General features: G+C 26.1%; 3 protein-coding genes across 6 annotated transcripts; 1 reads left to right on the top strand and 2 right to left on the bottom strand.

Annotated features, from left to right (window-relative positions):
• Positions 1-691: 691 nt before the first annotated feature.
• Positions 692-12,855, bottom strand: Bm3163 (the record flags this gene model as incomplete). Of its 2 annotated transcripts, XM_043079281.1 has the most annotated exons (22): positions 692-831; positions 983-1,094; positions 1,394-1,607; positions 1,868-2,010; positions 2,138-2,235; positions 2,641-2,785; positions 2,945-3,089; positions 3,442-3,591; positions 3,835-4,002; positions 4,381-4,475; positions 4,594-4,677; positions 4,836-4,946; positions 5,143-5,250; positions 5,321-5,482; positions 5,672-5,805; positions 6,185-6,320; positions 6,547-6,697; positions 6,987-7,217; positions 7,402-7,641; positions 8,197-8,323; positions 12,477-12,530; positions 12,717-12,855. In XM_043079281.1, 22 exons carry the CDS (start codon positions 12,853-12,855, stop codon positions 692-694), a joined length of 3,087 nt encoding a protein of 1,028 aa, XP_042935215.1. The 2 variants fall into 2 exon arrangements, with proteins under 2 accessions (XP_042935215.1, XP_001896026.2); XM_001895991.2 differs by lacking the exons at positions 8,197-8,323; positions 12,477-12,530; positions 12,717-12,855 and having other exon boundaries at positions 7,402-7,538.
• Positions 12,856-15,510: 2,655 nt separating this feature from the next.
• Bm4868 lies at positions 15,511-19,007 on the top strand (the record flags this gene model as incomplete). 2 transcript variants are annotated; one of them, XM_043079279.1, is made up of 11 exons in its annotated part: positions 15,511-15,599; positions 15,960-16,104; positions 16,383-16,538; positions 16,732-16,943; positions 17,130-17,223; positions 17,306-17,419; positions 17,503-17,590; positions 17,797-17,927; positions 18,099-18,216; positions 18,298-18,419; positions 18,786-19,007. In XM_043079279.1, the coding sequence occupies 11 exons, from the start codon at positions 15,511-15,513 to the stop codon at positions 19,005-19,007; spliced, it is 1,491 nt and encodes a 496-aa protein (XP_042935213.1). The 2 variants fall into 2 exon arrangements, with proteins under 2 accessions (XP_042935213.1, XP_042935214.1); XM_043079280.1 differs by lacking the exon at positions 15,511-15,599 and having other exon boundaries at positions 15,904-16,104.
• A 1,192-nt stretch (positions 19,008-20,199) lies between these two features.
• On the bottom strand, positions 20,200-22,757 carry Bm8906 (Uncharacterized protein; the record flags this gene model as incomplete). Of its 2 annotated transcripts, XM_043079277.1 has the most annotated exons (5): positions 20,200-20,391; positions 20,931-21,091; positions 21,406-21,511; positions 21,773-21,969; positions 22,526-22,757. In XM_043079277.1, 5 exons carry the CDS (start codon positions 22,755-22,757, stop codon positions 20,200-20,202), a joined length of 888 nt encoding a protein of 295 aa, XP_042935211.1. The 2 variants fall into 2 exon arrangements, with proteins under 2 accessions (XP_042935211.1, XP_042935212.1); XM_043079278.1 differs by lacking the exon at positions 22,526-22,757 and having other exon boundaries at positions 21,773-22,051.
• Positions 22,758-23,804: the final 1,047 nt, after the last annotated feature.

The following is a 23,804-nucleotide window of genomic DNA, read 5'->3' as shown; positions in this document are numbered from 1 at the left end:
GTAATTATTCTGTCATAGCATATTGAAATGTAAGAAAAAAAAAAGACTTAATAATTCGAATTCTTTCAAAAATCTTTATAAAGCAAAAGTATATTCAGGCATTATAGATGAATCTTGAATCGTGCAGTGAGTAGTGAATGTTAATCAAGTAAAACACAAACAATGCATCTTAATAATCCATTGAAATAAAAAGTTTTAACCTTTTAAAAATTCTCTTTTTTTTTTTTTTTTTTTTTTTTTTTTTGGCAGCAAAAGTAGGATGAATAAACGAAAGAGAATTTTGAGCTGATAAATTAATTAACTTGTCCATTTAAATTGGTTTACCAGAAATAATTTTTTCATTTTTTGCCAAATTTATTTTTATTCACAAGATATAACTCGTAAAACAGAGACGAAGAAAAACGATAAATAGTAACAAACGAACATAATAAAAGAGAAGAAATGTAGAGGAAAGGGAAAGAAAAGGAAAAAAAAAAAATGCAACCATTTTGGCTGAATATATAGAAATAGAAAAACATCAATTATCACCGCCAATATCACCACCAATCGACTATATCAAAAAAAAAAAAAAAAATGCATTTTTTGGGGAGGAGAAAAAAAAAAAAGAAGTCAGAAGCTATATAAGATTTCGACCATGAGGACAATGACACTTCAGAAAGGATACAGAAAAAGATGATTGTTAAATTTGGAATTATCCAATACCATAATGTTTCTTTAGCAAATCCTGTGTTGCTCTTCCACGCTGCTTATAGAATAGCAAGTAAGCATCATCGTTTTGAACACGTGAAAGTTGGGCACGTGTAACAATCGAATCGTCAAAATTACGCCAATCTATAAAATGTAATATACTCATTCAAAATATGTAAAAATACATCAAAAATTTAATATTCAAAATGAAAAACAAGATTTGTATTTGATTAAATTAATACGAATTGTTTTTTATTATATGTGTATATATTAGAAATTAAAATGAAAAAGTTACCAATTTCAATCGTTTTCCCATCAATACTTAGCAGTCTACCTAACGATATGTAATGTCCAAAATAGCTACTCCCAGAATGACATACTACACCTGTCAAATCATATTTCGTTTCCTGGAAAGAGGAAAAAAAAAGTGAATTACATACTTTTTTATTAACAGTACATCGAATAAAGCTTATTCATACACTATAATATTCTTTTAAAGAAATCAGAACTCAGAAATCTTTCAAATATGTATATATAAATTGTCCTGATGAAGCAATATTAAACAAAAATTGAGCCAAGTCCAGATTATGGCAAGATATTGGACAAGATGATCACATGAAATTAAAATGAAATTAGAAAGAAAAATCAATGTAGCGCATTGATATTACGTAACATGTTATTGAGAATTCTAATTTAAATATATAACCTGTCCTGATGGAGCAGTGTCGGATAAAAACTGAGCCAAATCAAGATTATCAAGTGGATATCGAACAGGACGATCATCCTTGGAACGACGATGTACTGTCATCAGCGATGTTGTATAAATGAAACGTTTCAACTGAATGATCAAAATAGGAGGTAAGCGATACAAAACAAGCTGTTTAGTTGCTTCTACATGTTCTTTACATTTACTGCAGTACCTGAAGTTGGAAAAAGAAAGCATTAAAATGTAGCTTACATTTTATAAGCATAATAATTTCACTATCTATTATTTTATCACTTTAAATAAAACAAATAAGCAAATGGTACTAAAAGTTTCTTCCACGAAGCTCATCCGTTATTAATAAGTCATTATTTTAACATTACATTTAGTGAAAATGATAATTTTCATAGTAATTTCAATTATTGCTCATTTTGAAAGTTCCGAATTCTAATGAAATTAAAAATATATAAAACACACCAGGATTCTTCCGGTTTAAGACGTTCCGTTTCCGAAAACATTGCTAACATATCATACAACGATGGATTTGAAGCAATGCTACTGGAACTTGCCATTGATGATGACATTTTCTGATAGTAAGCGGTTTTTTCGATATCGACATCCTGTAGCAAGACAATTTAATTTTTGTATGAATCTTTTATTTAGAATTCTTTAAAGCTACTGAAATTTAACTGAAAAGATGAAAACAAATAAAACAACGATATGATATTAATATATTTAATAACTTACCACATCTCTTTTTGTTTCAACTGTTAAATATTCTTTACCACATTTCAAATTCCACCAATTAATTGAAAGAAAAGTTCCATTTGGCAAATCCAAAGCTGCTAAAAATTAGATATAAAGTTCCGTTTTTGAAAACATTCTGCATAAATATGTAATCAAACAACATTTTATATAAAATCCAACTTCATCCATTTCAAATTTATTTATACAATCGAAAAAAAAAAAAACATGTCATGCTTTGATAACAATTTGATTGCGTTAACTTTAATTAATGTAATACTAAATCAAAACTAAAGTGATGTATAAAATCAAAAAATTTATATCACTTTTTAACAAACCAGTAATAGCTTTCACTTATACGATAGTTAATATAAAAATATTAAAAAAATGAAACTGTGACTAAATTTTTTGCAAATCCAAGACAGCAAATTATAAAACTGGCTTTCATCTAAGAAACCTTCACCTGCTAGAAATAAAAAAAAAAAAAAAAAAACATCAATTCTTACTATCAGAGCGTGAATCAACCAATGTATCACCAAATACAGCATCCGATTGTTGCAGTTTACGTACTAAGAATAATTTTGATTCCGTTCGTGATTTATTTCGTGGCTCACCAAGAACCATCTGTCTTTTCGCCGCAACAGGAACTACCTTCATTTGAAATGAATGAAAAAAATTTTTTAGTATTTCTTAAACTTCATACTTACAGCCATACTATCAATTTGACCTGCTCATTCATTTTTATCCATAAAATTTTTGGGAAAAGTTTCATTTTTAGTAGCATAGTAACACTAAAATATGCAATCATACCGGTAAATCATCAATATTCCCATTAATAGCAGATGCTGAAAAGCATGAGCTTGAACCCACATATGATTCACGAGAAGATTCTAATGGATCAACCACTGCATCGTTATTGTTTTCAACTGGTGGTTGAAATACATTAACCGAATGTCTAAAAAAAATTATATAACGAGCAAATTTATTTGGAAAAAAAGATTCCTAAGTAAAGAAGAAAAAGAACGCCGTAAAATTCACCATAATAATTATTCATTAATTATATGAGTTTTATCAGATTTATAACGCTATCTTCACTGAATACTGTGTATTTATCGTTACAGGTAAAAAAAAAGTGCTTTCATAAGTATGATTACCATAAGTATAAAAAAAAATCTATCTCTGTAAGAATAAAGACAACAAAATATGCCATAAACCTTTTATATTTTATTTCAACTAAATCAATGTTTATTAAATTTCACTGATAAACAATTCCTCATATGAATGGAAAGATAGAAGAAAGAACTAACTTGCAACGACTTTCCAAATTCCTCATAATATTCGAATAAGTAGCTCGTTTTTTAGGTAACGAAATGATGAACGGTTGCCCAACAGCTTCCGCTTGAGTACGTGATCTACAGCCGATTTTATGATCTGGCCAATTCTTCACTTGACATTCGCTAAAAAAAAATTTCTTCGGATCACTTAACAGTAAAACAAACAAAGTTTTACTACTAAAAATATTTCTTTATAAGTATTAAAATTATATTTTTTATATTCACGTATGTAATATGAAACTTAAATTAATTATAAGTATTTTCATATAATGTTTATATGAAATGTAAAAATAAATCTTTTTGAAAAGGACATCGAAATAATGAATGAATAAAAAATAACTCTCACAAAATTAAGTAAAAACAAACCGATTGCAATAGAAAGCATCGTAACACCGCTCGCACGTTTTTAGTTTTACATCTGTTGCATGACAGAAAGCACAAGCACGACCGATACCCTTACGATAAAGAAGACGCTGAACAACAGCAAATTCAACAATATCATCATTGCAATCATAAGGATCATGTACTTGAAAACTGAAATAAAATTTAAGGTGATTATAATTTGTCTCAATATAATGAGTGAAATAAATTTCAATCAAATAATCTGGAATTTTTTGAAACAAAAATCTTAGGTAATTGTAAAAAATCTCAATTTTCTAAATTCGACACATCGTAATCAGATACATCGTCAAACAATATTTTGTGAACTGACTTATTCATAAGAATTACACTTTTTTAAATGATATCTTTTTAATGTCAACATCCAATTCTCCAAGTAATAAAAGTAATACTGTGGGAATTTCATTATCTATCAACAAATTTATTAAATCAAAAGAATTCAAATTACTGATTACATTTCACTTAGAATAACTTGTAGATACAAATGTTAGACCAAAAAAAAAAAAATCTTACACATAAATAATATCCGTGGTAAGTATGTTGTTAACGCTGTCATCCGGATTATATACGCGAACAATACGATGGTTATTTACTTCAATTATGCGCATCTAAAAATTTTCTATCGTTTATACAAATTTTAATTAAGCCTCTACAAAGAGACAGACCGTCAACAGCATATGTTATATCACTTACTACATTGTTAATTTGTTTTTTGTTAAAACTTACAGATTTTGGATTTACATTAACCAATCGCGATAATGCATCTAGTACCTCTGAAATTTTCCCATCTGCATTATATCGCACTATAATCTGCAAACAGAATTGCAATAATAAATGTAATTCACAGAAAATTCTTAATGGTCAATAAATTTTTAGAGTTTGTGCAACTTGGAATTACGAAACAAATATGAAAATGATTGAAAATTTTTGTTCCATATAATTTTGTTGAAAAAAAACGAAAAACATACACGAACTGGCTTGAGACATGGATCAAGAGGCCAAAAATACACCGTAGAAGAACGTTTCTCTTTTGGAAATGGTACAGCAAGATAAGCAAACGGATCGAAAGTAATTGATATCTAAAAGCTAAGTTAAAGTACTAAACAACAAGGAGGAAGAAATAAAACCAGATATTTGGAAATAAACCGCATGAAAATAAACCTCAAAATGTAAATGATAAGTTTAAATTATCAACATCTGTATTTACAAAAACTTTAGTTGAACTCAGGACAATTTGTTATAAAATGATTCTGTACTGGTTCCAGGTAATTTCACCTGATTACATTTCGGACACTGAAGTCTGGATTTCAATTGGCCATGAAAGAGATCCACAAAAATGGAGTCATTACGCAACAAGTGGTTATGCCATGCTTCACGTGAAACCTTAACGAATAATTATAACGCAAATTTATCAGATATAAATCAACATTTTAAACTTTGAAATAATTTATACCTCAATATCTGGTCGTCCTTCAGCTTCAATCGTATTTGTTGTAGGCTTTACTCGAACTCGATTAAGATCTTCGTGCAATCCATCCAATACGAAACTCAAAAATTCATGGGCATCATGTTGGGCAAAATTTGCAAACTGTGTAGCCTTTTCAGCCACTAGTTCCTGTAAAACAAGTTATACATAATTTTTCGTTATCAATAACTATACAAATTATGAATTGTGATAAACTACTTAGAATTTAATTAATGTATTCTAATTTCAAATCTATATGATTACATGATTAGAGGGATATGAATGATTTGGCTTTAATTTTCTAGTAATCATTAATAATAATGTCAGATAATTACATACCTTTATTTTTGTTGGTTCATAAGCACGATTCATACCATTCCACATCTGCTTCATAAATTCTGCAAAAACTTCTGCCAAACGTCCACCAAAACCAAGTGGATTCATTATATTGATATCTCTCTTGTAGTAACCACCTAAACATTATGAAAGATTTTTAGAATAATAATTATCTATATTCGATAATAGATATCATCAGATTACAATCTCAAATTTTAAAACTAGATTTTTAAAAATACATTAACTGAAATTCCTCATTATTTATTCTACCAATTAAATAGCCGTTTGGTCGTTTGATCGATAATAAATATCTCAAATTTTAAATATCAAGTGAAAAGCAAAGTACATAGTAGTAAATTACATATAATAATATATTCTATAAAAAAGTCAAAAATAACATATGCAATCACAAAAAAAGAACTGTTCAGAAGAAAGAACCAGTAATTACAAATGTAAGGAAGCAGGAAAATAATAATAGAATTAATAAATATTCAAATCAGTATAACATTTATTTACCGCTAAAGTAAACTTGAAGTTCCTTGCAGTTAACAAGCATTTGCAAAGTAGAATTCATGAAACATGTATTTCCAATATTCCTCAGACCAGTAAAACCACAATCGACTACTGTCCCTTGCTCATCATATGGTAATACCTGTAGGTTATGGTTTGAGGTTGATTTTTTAGAACAATTTTCCATAAGAATACCAGAAAAATTTTAATTTGTGGATTTAAAAACGAATAACTTTTGGGTGTATTTTCATTTATTAGTTACAGAATGTTGAAACACCGCTTGACTATTTTCATATAATTACAATGCATTTTAAACTTTTTAATTTAACAATTATATACAATTTTATTTTTCATACAAAAACATAAACCTTTGCTGTTGGACGACTTGTTGGAGATGATGAAGGAGGGATAGTTTGTTTCAATGCACTACCTGTTGAATGTTGCGAATCATTTAGTGAGTTTTGAGCAATATTTGAAGAAGCTGAAGAAGCTGACGAAAATAACGACGATGAGGAAGATCTGAAAAAAAAAACAGGTAATCACTCTATACTGCTCAATTTAAGAATACATATATAATACAAATATAACGATTGCAACCCGAATTAATATTACGAATTCGATTTCATTTAGAAGCAACATAAATGCATTAAGCAAAATTATTTTAGCTAGTATATATTTAATTAATTTATAATGAATATGTTTAAAAAAAAAAATCTTTCTTTTCCTCAACTTGTAAATATAATATTACTTATGAAAAACATAGAAAAGTCGATAGAAATAAACAAAAAAAAAAAAAAAAAACCACAACCTTCGCAAAACTGAACTTGTTGACTGTGATCGTAGCGTTGTTGATGGATAATTTCCATATGTATTAAAATTGAAATTTTGCGCTGAATATGCAATTCGACTAGTAGGATAATAAGAGGTACGCTGATATTTAGAACCATGCGAAGAAATCCAATTTGAAGATTGTCCTGTGGGAGGTAAACCTGATCGATCAGCTGTGGAACCAATATAACGATATGAAATGCTTGGCCGTCTAAAAAATTTAAAACTATCAAAGAAAGAAATTGAAAATTTTCAAATCTAGCAAATTATACAGAGTTTTAATAAATTGTAAAAAATTATATTCTGAACTATAAAAATTTATTTAACATCAATAACATGACAAATCTACCTGTTAAAAAAAAGAACAAAAGAAATTAACTTGGAGGAAAACTAACGATGTATGAGGGGATGTAGTAGTAGATGAGGAACGTAAAGCCGATAAGGCACTAGATGAATTACATTGCAGCAAGCCTGAAGTCCACTGATTTGGATCTCGTTTTTTTAGCACATATTCTCGATCATCAGAACGCATCTGGCACTCTTCTGGTATTATGTCATGTGCAAGCTCTGCATGCCAAATGAGTTGCACTGATTTATCCACTTCATATTTTAATAAAATAGGATCTGAATCCAACCTAGAATAAAAAAAAAAAAAAAACTATTCAATAAGAAGATAAAATAACTGAATAAATTATACGAATATCATTTATCAATTCTTCCACCTTTCTCTTATCTTTAAATAATATTTTCAAGTATTCTATTAAAACTCTATGATTATGAAATTGAATTTTCCATTCATTAGTAATAATAAATTCACTTTTCTCTTTCTTTCTTATTAATAGCAATAAATTTCGCATGTCTTATTTATTAATAAACTTTTGCTCACTTTTCAAATATAATTAAATTGTCACCATTCATCTACTTAACTGTTTCATTGATTTTTATCTACCATATCTATTAAGCATTACAAAGCACAATTTTCCCATTAATGCTCATAAAAATTACAAAAAAAAAAAGTTTATATCTAATCCTATTCCTAAAAAAAAAAAAAAAAAAAACGAAAAAAACGAAAAAAAAAAAAGTAAAACAGCTCATTATCTTCTATTATATTTAAAAAAAAAAAAAAGAAAAAAAGATCATATATTACTAAAATATTTTAAAAACAAATTTATTTTGACAAATGTACTTACAGGCAATGAAAATCAATTTGCAGGGAACGTTCATGAAAAGTGACAGCATCGATAAGAATTTCCTTTTGAGTTACACGAACAACATGTAGATCTGGGGATTGTTTATATTCACCATATTTCAAAGAATCTATAATATTTCTAGTAATTAATTATATTAAATCATAATAATTGAATCAAATATCGTTTTAACCTGTTCGTTGCATTACCTGTTTATCCGCTTCATTTATCTTAACAAGAGAACTTTTCTAACAGTAGCGTATGGGTGATAAGAATAGAAAGATATGATAAGGATAATGCTGAAATCAGAGATAATTGATGAAGAAAATTTTAAAAATAATGTGCAAGAAAATATTTGTTGTATGAAATGAGAAAAAAATTTTTATTAGTATTTCTTCTCAAAGCACTAACAAAGTGTGAAATGTGCATCAAAATGTTAACATCATAATATTAAGATAAATATTAGACAGAAGGTTAAAGATTGATCAGAAAGGATTTTTACGATTTGTCAAAAGTCAATTATAAATTAATCCCCTAAATAAAAACCAAAATAAAGCAACTCAAACTTTGGTCATTTTAGAATCTTCAGCAATAACTGTTTGAAAATCTGAGACAAGCAATCAAATTCTGTTAAAATACACCAAATGAAAGTAAATTTTATTTTCATCGCTATAGTTGCTAGCTTATAAAAGCATTTCACTAATTTTTTTCGTTTTATTTTTATGAAAGAAAGGAAGGAAAAATATTAAAAGATTATAAATTTTGAAGTCTAAAATCAATCTTTTAACAATTCAAAAGAAAAAGCAAAAAAAAAAAATGTGAGGTAACAGATACGCGAATATATGTTATCCTAAATCTTCCCAGGAGATTCATTACAAGTATTCAAAAGCTAAATTAAAGTAACAACTATAACTTTGTTTTCGTAATCACTGATCGCATATATTTAAGCGAAAATAGAAGACAGAGAAGGGAATTTTCAAAAATTACATCTCATTACAGATATAATCTTAATCAAACTTATTCTTCTCATAGTTCTCTTAGTTTGATGTGACAAATTTCAGATATATTTAATGTCACATGTCAATTTCAGTCTTCTTCAAACTACTTTGAAACACACTAAATACAGAAAACAATGTTCAGTGATTTGTTTTCATTTCTATACGTAGCTTTTCCTATCAAATATCCAAATTATTATGCTTGAAAATATCTAGCTACACCTGTGGCAATATTCTTGACTTGTCAAAAGAAAAGAAAAATTAAATCAAACTTAGAAAAATAATCGAAATGAAAGTTTGAGTTTTCCTAGATTTCTAAATGTTCAACTGAGCGAGCTTTTCTTTACCAACTGAAACAGATGTTTATCCTAGAATAAAAAAAATGAACTTTGTATGCTATTATCCATCAGAAGTTATAGAATCAATTCATTTTAGCAAGTGCAAAGTATGCCAATAATTAAAGATATGAAAAGAAAAAAAAAAAAAAAAAGAAAGTAGATGAGAATAATAGAAATTAGTAAACTGTTACCCTATTCAAATAAAAATGATTACCACATAAATTTCAATTAAAATATATGGGAAGTGTGATTTGTTAAACCTATTAAAGTGATTATATAAAAATCAGTAAAAACATGGTTTATTTATTCATTTTTTTCTTCCACATTTCTTCCTTCTTATCATCATAACTCAATGCATATAAATTTACAAAGATTTTTTTTTTTTTGTTGGGAACAACTCCATTTTAATTTCAATTGTTTAAATTAGTTAAGAGCAACAATGCTCAGTACTTGAACTTTCAAATTTGTCATTTTTAATTATTTGAAAGTGCACAAGTGGAAAATAAGACGAAATTAAAGTACTAATATAATGACTTTATAGTGTTATTTTGTTGATCATCAAGGAAAAGTAGTAAAAGAGAAGTGAAGCTGAGTGAGCCACTTATTTTAATAATGTCTTAAATAATTAGCGAAAAGATAGTTATGGAAGAAGATTAAGTATAAAAAGTTCCATGAAATCTATTTCGAAGAACTTAATTTAATCAAACTGATAAACCGTGATACATTCAAGCCAGCAATTTCTTAAAAAAAAAAGCGAACACAACTTTTAATTAAACGTAATTCTATAGTAAAGTTGTATTTACACTTTGCGTGTAATTTGCGTGAAATTTTCATCATCTATAAGTCTAAGAAGTAGATGTATTTTCTTGACAATCTAAACATATAAATCCAAATTACATATAGATCTCGAAAATTGTGGACAAAATAAATTCGCTGGTGATACTCTAAAAATTTCCACGTACTAAACATAAAGACACTAAACTATCCGTATCAGATAACGTAAACTAATTGAGATAAAAAATGCCATAATTTAAGGAGTCGATTTTAATTTTCATTTCAATATACATCAAAAAATAAAGAGACATTTTTACCACTCTGGATTCAAAATGACAAACAAACAATTCGGAAAAGAGAAATATTATACAAAAACAAAAAAGGAAAAAAAAAAGACGAAAGAAAAGAATGAAACCATATGAGTAAATTAGTAAACAGATGTGAAATTGAAATTTTAAACATTACGCGAACAAAACAACTCATTTTTCTATTATACTGAAATCTCTAAAAGATATGAAAACTAGTTAAAATCATATGAGAGTACATTTAAATGAATATAGTGTATAAACGAGGAAGAAAGTAATTAATTGAGAAAAAGTGATCATTTACGCTTGTTTATATATTAACAATTACATCAAAACGAACACATTAAATTATGCAAAGATGAGAAAAGTAAGAAAAAAAAAAAAAAAAAAAAAAAAAAAAAAAAAACCAAAAAGAAAAATTTTGAAGTGATGTTAAAAAGTAAAAATGTTTCTTTTTTGGTGCAAAAAGATGTGAAAAATTATTATGAAAAGCATGAAATGCAGAGAAGTGAAGTAGTGAAAAAATAGAATGCTATGAAGTTATCCCTCTCCCTCTTTTCTCTCTCTCTTTCTTTCTCTCCCCCTCTCTCTCTCTTTCTAAATGAAACAAAAAGAGAAATGAAAAGTGGAAGCAATAAAGATAGCTAAGAAGTGCAACCTTTAAGCCATCCTATATGTTTAATAAGCATAGCTCGAGTTCTAAAAGCTTAGATTTGAGTTTGAGTTGTTTTATAAAGCATCCACCATCCTCTAACATTCTTCCTTTCTTTCAATTATTCCTGTCAACCACTCTTCCAATGCTTCAATAATATCTTCCTCTCAACATTCCCAGTATATTCTCTATTCACTTCCTGTAAACTAAACACAACACTCTCTGTTTTACTCATCTATCTGAAAGTTTAAATGAGCAAACATCTTATTAGTGTGAAAGAACTTCGACCATTCTATCATTAAAATTGCTCACTCATTTATAGCACAAAAAAGGATCAAAACAACACTGAAATTCGTATTTACATAATTGAAAAATTGCATTCCTAAAAGCAAAGATTAATTATTTAAGACCATTAAATGCTTCCAATTTTCTATAAATAATATGAAACAGCTATTCCTATTACATTCCAACGATATCCTAGTGTAAAATTATTATGCAACAGTAACGGAAATTTAATAGCAATAGAAAATAATAGACTGAAATTTTAAATGGGAAAAATATGAACTTGAAAAAGACAAAATGTAACCAAACATGTAAATTAAAAAAATGAAGAAAGACTGATTAAAGTGCAACTATAGTAAATCCCTTCTTTTCTAGCATGTATATATATATACATATATGTGCTATAAAAGTGCAATACTAAATAGATTTGCATCAAACTTTCACTTTAATATACATTAAATAAGTTATGCTAGACTATCACCTCTAATCTATGAAAACATACTTATTCAATATTTAAAATTTCATTACTAATAGAAATACAACAAATGTTCAATTAGACATTAGGGCATTTTCTATTCGCTATGACATTGCGCCTTCACGAGATGATGATGTCTGACCTCTACAGCATTGAAAGATAACTTTTCGTTCAGAGCTAGATAAATTCAGGGAAAGTTATCTGCTCTGATATGGTTAAGATTACTACCTTTGTAATATCTAACTTTTTTTTTACATATATCTAATTTTAAGCAAATAAGCAGCATACAGAAAAAACTTTCTGAAATTTTGAATTATTTCAAATCTGAAAATGTGTCGTCCATGACAAAGATTTCAAGGATTAAAGTGCAAAGAAAGTAAAAATTTAAAAATTACGCCAGTCCAACTCATTCAACCGATAAATTAAGAACAAAACACTAATTCGCAAATATAGTATCCATACCGATCGATATGATACAAACTTCCGGATTTGTATTATATTCGAAATCCATCACACCTAAAATTCCAGTATATAAATTATGGAGAGTTTAGCACAGGCACATAGAGCTGCTGATAAAACAAGAAGGTTAAACAACATACATAGGTTTTTATTGCCTTAGCTACTTCACTTCCAAGTGTTTATTCTAAATTTCTGAGTATTAGAGAGAAAATACTAAATATGTAATAAGTATGAAATTCAAACCATCATCATTTTCATTGCCATTAGAATTTGTTCCCATTCCATCATCTGTTTTAAGTATAGTACTACTAATATTCTTACTAATATTACAATCTTCATCCTCTATCGTTTCTTCCATATCGAGCGGATCATCACACTTCATTGTTTCACTTCACGTCCTTCTTCACAATTCTCCCAAGCAAAACTTCTACAAAAACAGTTTAGCTTAAGTAAATTAATCAAATTTGTGGAATATATATACGATTGTGATGACGATAATCGTTCTTAGAAAATCTCTATAATGTTAATAAACTAATGATAAGGAATCGAGCATGTTAAATCCATGCTTTTTTTATAATTTATTAACCGTATAATCATATAAAACTTGTCATAACAGTTCTATATAATTCCTGGTTAAATAATAAATGTTGTAAATGATCGAATTTTGTTCGCACATATTATATGAAATTTTTTTGAAAGTGTATTTTTGATTGTGAAGACAATAATCGAAAACATCAAAACTTCAAAACTATTATGTAATAATGAGAATTAGCATACATTTTACTTTTTACGCAACTTTCGTTAATTAACTTACATTTTCATTCTATTTAATGACAACCAATCTACGTCATATAAAACTACACTCCTAATTATGCTAAATTATTCAACGCAAATATAAAAGTATCACATCAATCAATAGTAAAATTAGTATGACATTTTTGCAAGCAGAAAATTATCATAAGGCAAGAAATAAATAATCATAATAGGCATGCAAAGATATGGCATGCGACAATGACTACAATTTTAATATTGAAAAAAAAAAAAAAAAAAAAAAAAAACGATGACATCAGTGATATCAACATGAAAAATAACAATTAATTTCATATTGAGAAACTTACAATAACAATGACAATAATATTCACTATTCTTTGATAAATTATCAATTAATTTTTAACCTAAAATTATTAGAATCAAATCTAATGCTTTCTTAGTTCATCCACAACTTTTTTTTCTTAATATTTGAGTAGGTTTTAGGTTAAATCATCATATGATAATAATCTACTCTATATATATAATTAATAAAAAAAAAATCTCCAAGTTCCATTTTAATTAGAATTGGAATAAAATTAAAATAAAAAAAAAATTATATTACACAACACAACAAATGAATACAATCAAAATGTATAATAAAATATTTTATCATTGGCATTGTAAGAGTAAAAAAATAATAATATATGAAAGAATATAAAAATGCATCTATTACTATCCCAACAAAATGGTCAACTTTAACTTTCTTTAATGTTCTACCAGCAATGCTACTATACTTCTTCCTTTCTCGTCTTTTTTTATGCATAATTATTCGTTCAACTTTTTTTTTTTTTGTTCTGTCTTCTCTATTCCAATGGGAAAGTTTGACAAATAAATATGCAAGCATGACAGAAATATATTTACTTATTAAATGATAAGTAAATGAAGGATAAGAAGGATGAAAAACTGAACTTTTCCAATAACTTTAAACTTTAAAAAAGAAAAAAAAATCACTAACATTTTCATATATACTTTTTTTTCCATAAAAATTTCATACATTTTACCATATTTAACCAAAATTCATTAATATTTCATGTGTTTTACCTATTTTCTTACCTTTTCTTTTTTTTTCACTCATACCAACAACACATATGCAACAAAATCCATTAATGGATATTAGCATAGCATGTGAATATGACGACTACAAACAATAACAGCAAACAAGAAAAATTAAGTAATCCACGTCAATCAATATTTATTTTTCAGTTCTTTTCGTTTTTCGCTTTAAATTACATAAAGCTAAAGTAATTCATGATAAAGTAAGGTCAATTTAAGATAAAACAAACAAACACAAGATCTAAATGATACGTAATTAAGACACGTGTAATACGTTTGAATAAGACACGCATTATTCATACCTACATACATACATACATGTACATATATATCAGTCATAAAACACGTACATAGACATACGCGTAACACACATACACACATACACGCACACACATATATATATATATATATATATATATATATATACAAATATACATACAAAGAGGAATCGATTTGTCCGAACTTTTCTAGAAAACATGGTAATGCTTGCTGGGTAGTGATGGTGACGCGAATTTGACTTTTATCATAAGATTAAAATTATCTGTTATGTTCAACGTATGAAATCGGTCAGTATGATAAGAAAGAAAAAGGAGAGGGAGAGAGAGGAAAGGGGGAGAGAGAAAGAGAATAAAATTAACTGATATATCTAATATGCCCGTTTACATTATTGATTCCTTAAAGCTAATTTATTTAAATCTAATTAAATGGAAAATCTTTTTAACGTTCATAATTCTAAATAATCATAACAACTACCACTCTCTTCCCCCTTCTTTTCTTTCAAAGGATTTCAAAATTTACATAATGCTTTATTAGATCAAACCTAACAAAAAATTGATGCCCGAATAGTAATTTGTGGATGGACGGAGACATTTTTTCGTATATTAATTGAAGAATGCTAATTTCAGATTGTGTTTACATTTCTTATCGTAAACATAAATTTCTTCATTAAATTGATATTACCATTGAGGAAACATATTCATTTGATCAAAATTCAATTGATAACTGTATAATATAGTGATGATATATTGATAATTTGGTTTTATATAAGGAAAGTTGAAAAAAAAAAGATATTAAATAAGCAAATAAATATTAATTAAAGATAAACATTATAACAAATATCAAATAAACATTAGATATATTTCAGACATATTTAAAAGTACGTGAAACGCTTATAATGTCATCAAAATTTGGACTTGATTATGCTAAACGAGTTGCCAAATGTAAGAAATGTCAACAACAGCTATTAAAAGGAGTCGGTTATACGTTTGTTTGGATTAATACTAAATGATAAAAACGAATGAAACATGTATTTTTAATCTTAGATTATTATTTTGTAATGTATAGCGGCATATAATAATGAGCAAAATACAATTCTTCTCATTCCAAGTATGACATTTGTATGTTTGTTGTCATATTTGTCATATTCTTTATGGATTTGTTGTCATATTTCTATTTTTTTTCATATCCATACATTCTTCTAATAACACATTTTTTTTTTTTTTTTTTATATGAAAAGCACTAAAATTTGAAGTTCATAACTAAAATTGCTATTTCGACTATTAGTTAGATGATATTATTTTTGATATTTAATGCTAGTGATTATAAATCATTTTTCTCTTTCAGGTTAGAAGGCTTAAAGAAAGGTGCATATGAAATGTTTCAAAATTCACGAAATCTGCAAGGTGTCATTGAAAAATGTCAGTATGCTGATAAAGAAAAGTTATTGGAAAGTGGTATAGTTTTGAATATACCAATTAAGCCTATGCTTGTAAGTTTTTGCGTAACAAACACTACAACTTGAATAACATACATCGTTCTATTACTTAAATTTACTATTAAAAGATCACATAACGATGAATAGACATGAAAAAAGTATAATAAAAAAGTTGAACAAATGAACAAAATTCAGAATTCTTTCACATTCTTCTTTTTTCTGCAAAGTCAAAATGAAGACTCTATTTTAATAATTTTTATACCAAAATCTTTCCTAAAGAATGTTTTTTGGATTAAGTTAGTATTATAAGTTAACTGACCAAATTTATTAAGGCTGAACCATGCCGAAGTATTAAACAAGCAATGGAAAAATGTAACAAAGAAATGTATGCTGAAATCAAATATGACGGAGAAAGATTGCAATTGCATAAAGATGGTAGCAAATTCATGTTTTTCTCACGGTCATTGAAACCAACATTAGACCACAAGGTTTTCCTATGAATTTTGATAAGGATTGCTTTCAGGTTCAACATTTGTATATAAAATTGTAAGAAGGAAGTATTTTATTAGAAAGCAACACTAAATGTTTGTAAATTTTCTCTCATATTTGTACTTTATTAACTTCAATCTTGATCGTTTGAATGTTCGATGTTAAAAATTTCATAATTTTTTCGTTTTTCAGGTGGTCGATCTGAATAAAATAATCTCAGAGGCATTTCCAACAAGTAGAGATTTAATTGTTGATGCAGAAATGCTACTGATTGATACAAATACTGGAAAACCGTTACCTTTTGGAACATTAGGTATCCATAAAAAGAAGCAATTCAAGGATGCAGCAGTTTGTTTATTTGTTTTCGATTGCATATATTACGATAGCAATTCGTTAATAGAAAAGTTAGTGTCAAATACTTTTGTTGGGAATGATATAACTTCAATTGTTAAGCATCATTTTTTAATATACTTCAATATTCAGAACATTGGAAAAATGTTTTCTATGTTAAATGCAAGTTATTAAGATGATGTAGTTATCAGAAAAAAAAGTTGTGATCAAAAAGTTACAAGTCAAATGTTCTTTTTTAGGTCATTAAGGGAAAGGCGAAAATTTTTGGAGGACAATATGAAGGAAATTCCAAATCGTATATTATTATCCAGTTGTCATCTTATTAAAAAAGGAGTAAGCTGTATTTGTTTTTCTTTTGCTAATCATCATCATACTTGACTTTATAACATTTGAATCATGTTTTATATAATTACAGGAAAATGATAAGTTAGAAATTTTGATCTCGAAAACCATTGATGAGGGTCTAGAAGGTTTGGTCTTAAAAGATTTGGATTCAATTTATGAACCTGGAAAAAGGCATTGGTTGAAGGTATATTCTATAATTTTTGAGAGAATATTATGATCTTTTTCCACAATGAGTTTAGTTTTAGAAATTTTGAAGATTTTTTGCAGATAAAGAAAGATTACCTGCAAGGAGGTGATATGGCAGATACAGCTGATCTCATTTTGCTTGGTGCTTTTTATGGGACAGGAAATAAAGGTACTTATTTCTTTCTCCTTTCTTTAACTTTGTTCATCTTAAATGAATACTTATTTTTATCATAAGATTAATTTTTCATAATATAGTGGTAATTACAATACTACTCTTTTATAAATAAATATTTTATATACTAAACAGACTAACATTCATCATATTAATCAATTTTTTGTATTTTACTATTTTTATTTTTTTTGTTGTTTTTAAAGGCGGTACAATGTCAGTGTTTTTAATGGGTGTGTATGATAAGGAGAAGCAGAAATTTTGCACAGTAACCAAATGTGGCAACGGTCATGATGATGCTACACTAGAACGTATCAATAAAGAATTAGAACCAAAAGTAATCAATATTTCATAAATCTTTTTTCTTATATTTATTTACTAATTTTATATGACTTTTTGTTCGATACTAATTTGTTGACATATCATATTTATTTAAAAAATTTTCCATTAATATTTGTGATCAGAATTTTTATTATTTTCCTCTTATTAATCGATATATTTTATTAAGATGAATAAGATATCACGAAAATATGAAAATTTACCGGAATGGATTGAATGCTCTCGATCGCTTGTTCCAGATTTCATTGTTATGGATCCAAAAGAATCACCAGTATGGGAAATTGCAGGTATTTTCAATTGTAACACAAATGAGCTCATTTTTATTTTCATTCAACAGATAAAAAATTTAGCATAGAATTTTCTTTTAGGAGCAGAATTTACACGATCAGATAATCACACAGCATCAGGTATATCGATACGTTTTCCGAGAGTAACAAAAATTCGAGATGATAAAAACTGGGAAACGGCTACTAGCTTACAAGAACTTGAGGTAATTTTGTAAATAACACTCAAGGATTAACTATTACGAAACAAAGAAAACATTTTTTGGTGTGATATTTATTTTGAATCTTAAAATTGCTAAATTTTTACTAAATTTTCGCATCGTATTATCTGACATTGCGAGTTTCATGACTGTAATATTAACGTAGAAACATGCATGCTACATTGTTTTATTTCAGAATTTCTAATGTTAAACTTAGACTTCAATTATTAAGTAAATCCGGACTCGAATTTAGTGAACTTGAACTTTATTTTCTTAATGTATGCAAGCGAGCGACTACTAATATCTTCATTTTCTTATTTTTGGTTATACAATTTTGTCTATCATAATTACATCTAATCATCTTTAATTTAGAAACTTTTGGAACTTTCGAAAACAAAAACCGATATTAAGTCAGAAATTGATAATGCTGAATCTCTTGACACAAACGACAAAATTGATGCAGAAGATGACAGGGAAGCTTCAATAATAAGAAAAAGAAAACGAGAAGCAATTAGCGATAATTCTAAAAATGATGAACAAGCAGCTAGTGATGAGGAAACAAAAACGAAAAGAGCAAAAATACCATGCAAGTAAATATGTTTCACTCATAGCTTCTTCTCCTATGCACGAGTTGATTATTTTATGACAAAAAAATTTTTTTGTCTTTTTTTTTTTAATAATTTTACTTTTTTCAAAATTGTTTATGATTAGTGCACTTTTCATTAATTTTTATCCATTAATTTTCAAATTATTGATATTAAATATATGTATAAATTTTGGATATGGTGCACAATGTTATCGAAAGAATGTGGAACATCGAAAGCAATTTGAACATCCGAAATGAGCTATTACGACTGAAAAATTATGCATGCTTCTCTTCTCTATAATTCTCTTAGTGACTTTATCACTGTGAAATTTTACTTATTGTCAGTTTGTAATTTTCATTATTTTCATACAAAATATGTATAGCAATATTTTTGATTTAAAATCATTTTTTTTTTTTTTTTTTTGCCTCTTTAGCTTAGTCTATTTAAATTACCTTACTATCAGCGGCAATTACGGGAGCTAATTGGACTCTATTTTATTTCACATTCATAGATAACTCTTTCTTATAAATGCAAAGAATTATTTATATGAAAAAAAAGAAAACAAAAAAAGACAAATTCAGAAGTTCTAGAATCATTATTTAATTGAAGTTCTAGTGTTAAAAAAGCGGAAACATATATGCTTTTTTTTTTCTAAGTTCTCATCAATAAACATTCATTAAGGTTGGAAACTTTTAAAGTAACTGAGAAGTGTTGATGTTGCCGGTGATTAGTACTTTTTATAAAATAGCTTTACATTAGTTGCTTTATGCTTCATTATTTGAATACCAGTGCTGTTATGTGCTTTATTTTGATACAGTTTTACTATTGGTTATTACAATAACATCAAATTTATGTTATAATTTCTCGAAATTATACATTCGAAATTTGAATCATAGTAATTTTGATGTTATCTTTAGTTGGGAAACAATTTTTGTTATTTTACGATTATCCCTTCGGTTCGAAAATTGGGATTGGTTTAAAAGAACATTGCAAATCTTGACAAATGGATTTTTGGTTATGATATGAAAGTGAAGAAAGGATGAAATGATAGACTAAAAGATTTTTTTTTTGCTACAATTCATGATAAAAAATAATACTTTAGAGTAAATGCTCGATAAATTTACATCTTAATTTAAAATTTATTAACCTTTGATTTACTTTTAATAGAAAATTAAATGCTTTTATTGTACATAGAAATTTTAATTACTATAAAAATCACAATTTGCAAATTTATTTGAAGAATTTCTTGCAGTTGTTAATGTATGCCATGCTGAAAATGATGTATTTGGTGTGGTAAATATTCGCTTCCAGTGTTGTATACCTGTTGAATTTCCCTGTGGACCAATTACAAAATGACCAATTTCATCGGCTTTTTTCGTATTTTGACAAACCTAAAATGCAATATTTCTGATGCAAGCTGTTAAGTTAAGTTTAACTAGTAGTAATTTATATCACAATGCTTATCACATTGATAATTGTTTTATATTATATACATTAATAAAAACAACGAGAAGTGCTGTGGAAAAAAAAAAGGAAATATAACAAATTTCGTGCAATTTTTCTTTGAATATTATACATAAGTGATAAAATAATTCTTATCATTAGCAATGAGAAAACGATTATTATTATTACTTTGTGATATTACTATTAATTATAGTGATTTTTGATTAAAGTTGCTACTGTTAAATATTTATAGTGATAAGAAATTAATTTGTCATTGATGTACAATTCCAGAAAAAAAATCTGTTATAATTGTTTAACAACTAATATCTGAATTTCTAGTTATAAAGAAATTAATTAATTTCTGATTATTAAAAAGGCGCACTTAATTCCCATTTTTTTTAATTAAATAGCACGTTAATTATTTCTTAGTTTTGAATATTTAACCATTTCAAAATATATAATTTTTTTTTTAATTTAACAGAAAAACCTTAATGAGAAGATTAGCATCGTTAGAATAAAACATTGCAAATGATACATCAAATTCCATCGTTTTTTTGAAATTAATTTTTGATGTTAAACGTTTGCTGGTTGTTTCATATTTTTCCAATATTCTACAACTTTGTAACAGTTGAACAGTAAGGAAAATATCTGCAAAAATAAGATTTCTTATTTTGTTTTCCTTTCTCTCTCTCTCTCTCTCTCTCTCCCTCTCTCTCTCTCCTTATTCTCTCATTTGTTTCGGAAATTTCAGCTTTGAATGAAATTAACGGTCAAGAAAATGATCAAAATTGTAAATTATCCAAAAAGAGAAAAATGAATTATATATAATTAAATTTTATTTTAATTTGTTTACACTATCATAAAATGATTATCAAAAATCATTCTGAAATGTTTTCAAAATTATCAAATCAACAAATATATGCCAAAATTGATTGTATAAAATAAACAAACAAAAAATTTACCGCAATTATGTCTTCCAATAATATCTTTAGCTTGTAAAAGATCAACAATCAATTTATTTTTGATAAAATGATATCGTAATGTTAGCAATACTCTTCCAACAATATTCTACAAATTTTAAATCCTATTAATAAATTATCAAAAAAAAAAAGAAAATAACATTTTTTTTATTTGGTTTATTTTTCTTTCTTTTCTTATTTTATCTTTTCTTTTTTTTTAGAAATGAAAATGATAGATTTCTTACTTTTTTTATTGTTTTTTTTTTTTGAAAATTTAGAAAAAAAAAAGATTTCAATTATACAATTTCAACTATTTTTTAATTAATAGAAATAATAATTATTATTAATTTAAATTATTGCTTAAGTTAACCTTTGAGAATGGTTGAACAGTATGCAATGGTACCACTGTTTGGTGTAAATGTTGAAGTACCATTGGTGTATGATTTGTTGATCTATCCGTATTAGCTATTGTTGGTAGAAATATTGCACAAAACGGATCATTGTCATCATTTTTGTCCAATAAATGCATTAGCATTGCTAATGTATCCGTTGAATCCATCTCTTGTCCTTTATTTTTAATAGAATAGCAATAATAATATTTATTTTTTTTTTTTTCATTTATTATTATTTTATAATTTTTATTTAACATTTTTATTGATAAATATTATTAGCAAAAATAAAATATTTGTTAATGTTTTTTTAATTTCTTATTAATTATATAATATTATTTTATTTTTTGTATATGTTTATATTAATATTATAATTATTAGACAATTGCATATATACATGGATAATTTATTTGGAATAATCTTTATTACTTTAAAATTATTCTAACAATAATATTTATAATAAATGAGTTACTGTTGACAAATTAAATAAATTAGAAAATATATTTGTTATTAATTTCTCTTTTAAAATATGTAAATGTTTCTTCTTTTTTTTTTTTTTTGCTAATTATGTATGTATGAATTAATATTTAATAATTAATAAAAATTTTACAGAAATATGCACAATTATAAAATAATGCTATATTCAAAAGAATTTCTCAAATAATAAATATAAATTTAAAAAAAAAAATTATTGTTAATTTATTAATCATATCTAAGAAAAATAAATAACTTACTTTTATGATGTGGTAATGGTGATATACTACTTTTTCTTGATGGAAATCTTGGAGCAGTAATTAATCCGCGACGATCTAATAATGACATCGATCGAGTACCACGATGAACATGATGATGATGATGATGATGATGATGGTGATGATTGTATTTTGAATTTGAATTTCTTTGTCGATTATGTTGAAAATTTAAAAAACCATGCATCATTGATTCATCTGATACAAAGCTATCCATAATAATCTTAAAAAATAAATTTTTTTTTTTTCACATTTAAATTAATTTTTTAAATTATTTAATAATAATACAATTTCTTAACCATATTTTAATAACATACAAATAAATAACACTAATAATTATTGATGTATAAAAGTAGAAATGAAAATTTATTTTATAATTTTTAAATGCATTTTTTTTTTTTTGAAATGCAAAATTGAAAATATGATCTGCGATTTTTTCACTAAATTATTAAATAAAAAATCATTTTAATTAACTTAATATAATAATAATTTTTAGTTCGGCATAATTATTTTGATTTTAGATATGAATATTTAATGTGCAAATTTTTACTGACCATTATCTTATTTAGTTATTAAATAATTTAATTGATTGGTATATAATTATATAATCATCTACTAATTAGTTTAAAAAAAATTTTTCAAAATTTAATCGAACCTTTAAACAATTTTAGTATTAATGTAAATATGAAAACGAATATCAAAATAAATGTGATATACTGACCAATTGACATATTTTAATTCTTTACAAAAAAAAAAAAAAAGAAAGAAGAAAAAGAAATAAAATAAATATGTTTATAAAATAATTGAAGAATGGTAAGATAAATATGAAATGAATTAGACGGAAATTTTTCACAAAAAAATGATTATTTTTATAAATAACAACGAAAACGGAAATATGCAATAATATTGTGAGTTAGCTTAATAGAAATGCAAAAAGGTGGAAATAATTCACACTCGAATAAATCATATTAATTTGTTTTGAAGTAAAATTTAGCATAACATATTTAAATTATAAACTTATTTAATATTTCTATATTAAATTATCACCACTTTTATATCTTAGCAAAATAATGAAAGTAAGTGATATTAGAATTCTATGACAGTTAAAAGGTATAAAAAAGTAATTAAATTAAATGTCAACTTTGTATAGCAGTTTAAGAGATATGAAGAAAGTAAATGAAGCAAAGAAGAAGTGAATTAAATTAAATTAAATTAAATTAAAAGTTTAAAAATGACTTAAATTGTGGCAAAACAATGAGAAAAT

The sequence above is a fragment of the Brugia malayi genome (genome assembly GCF_000002995.4).
Source record: "Brugia malayi strain FR3 genome assembly, contig: Bm_v4_Chr2_contig_001, whole genome shotgun sequence".
Classification (NCBI taxonomy): domain Eukaryota; kingdom Metazoa; phylum Nematoda; class Chromadorea; order Rhabditida; family Onchocercidae; genus Brugia; species Brugia malayi.
The sequence above is the reverse complement of the archived record's forward strand: the minus strand, read 5'-3'. Positions and strand labels throughout refer to the sequence as shown.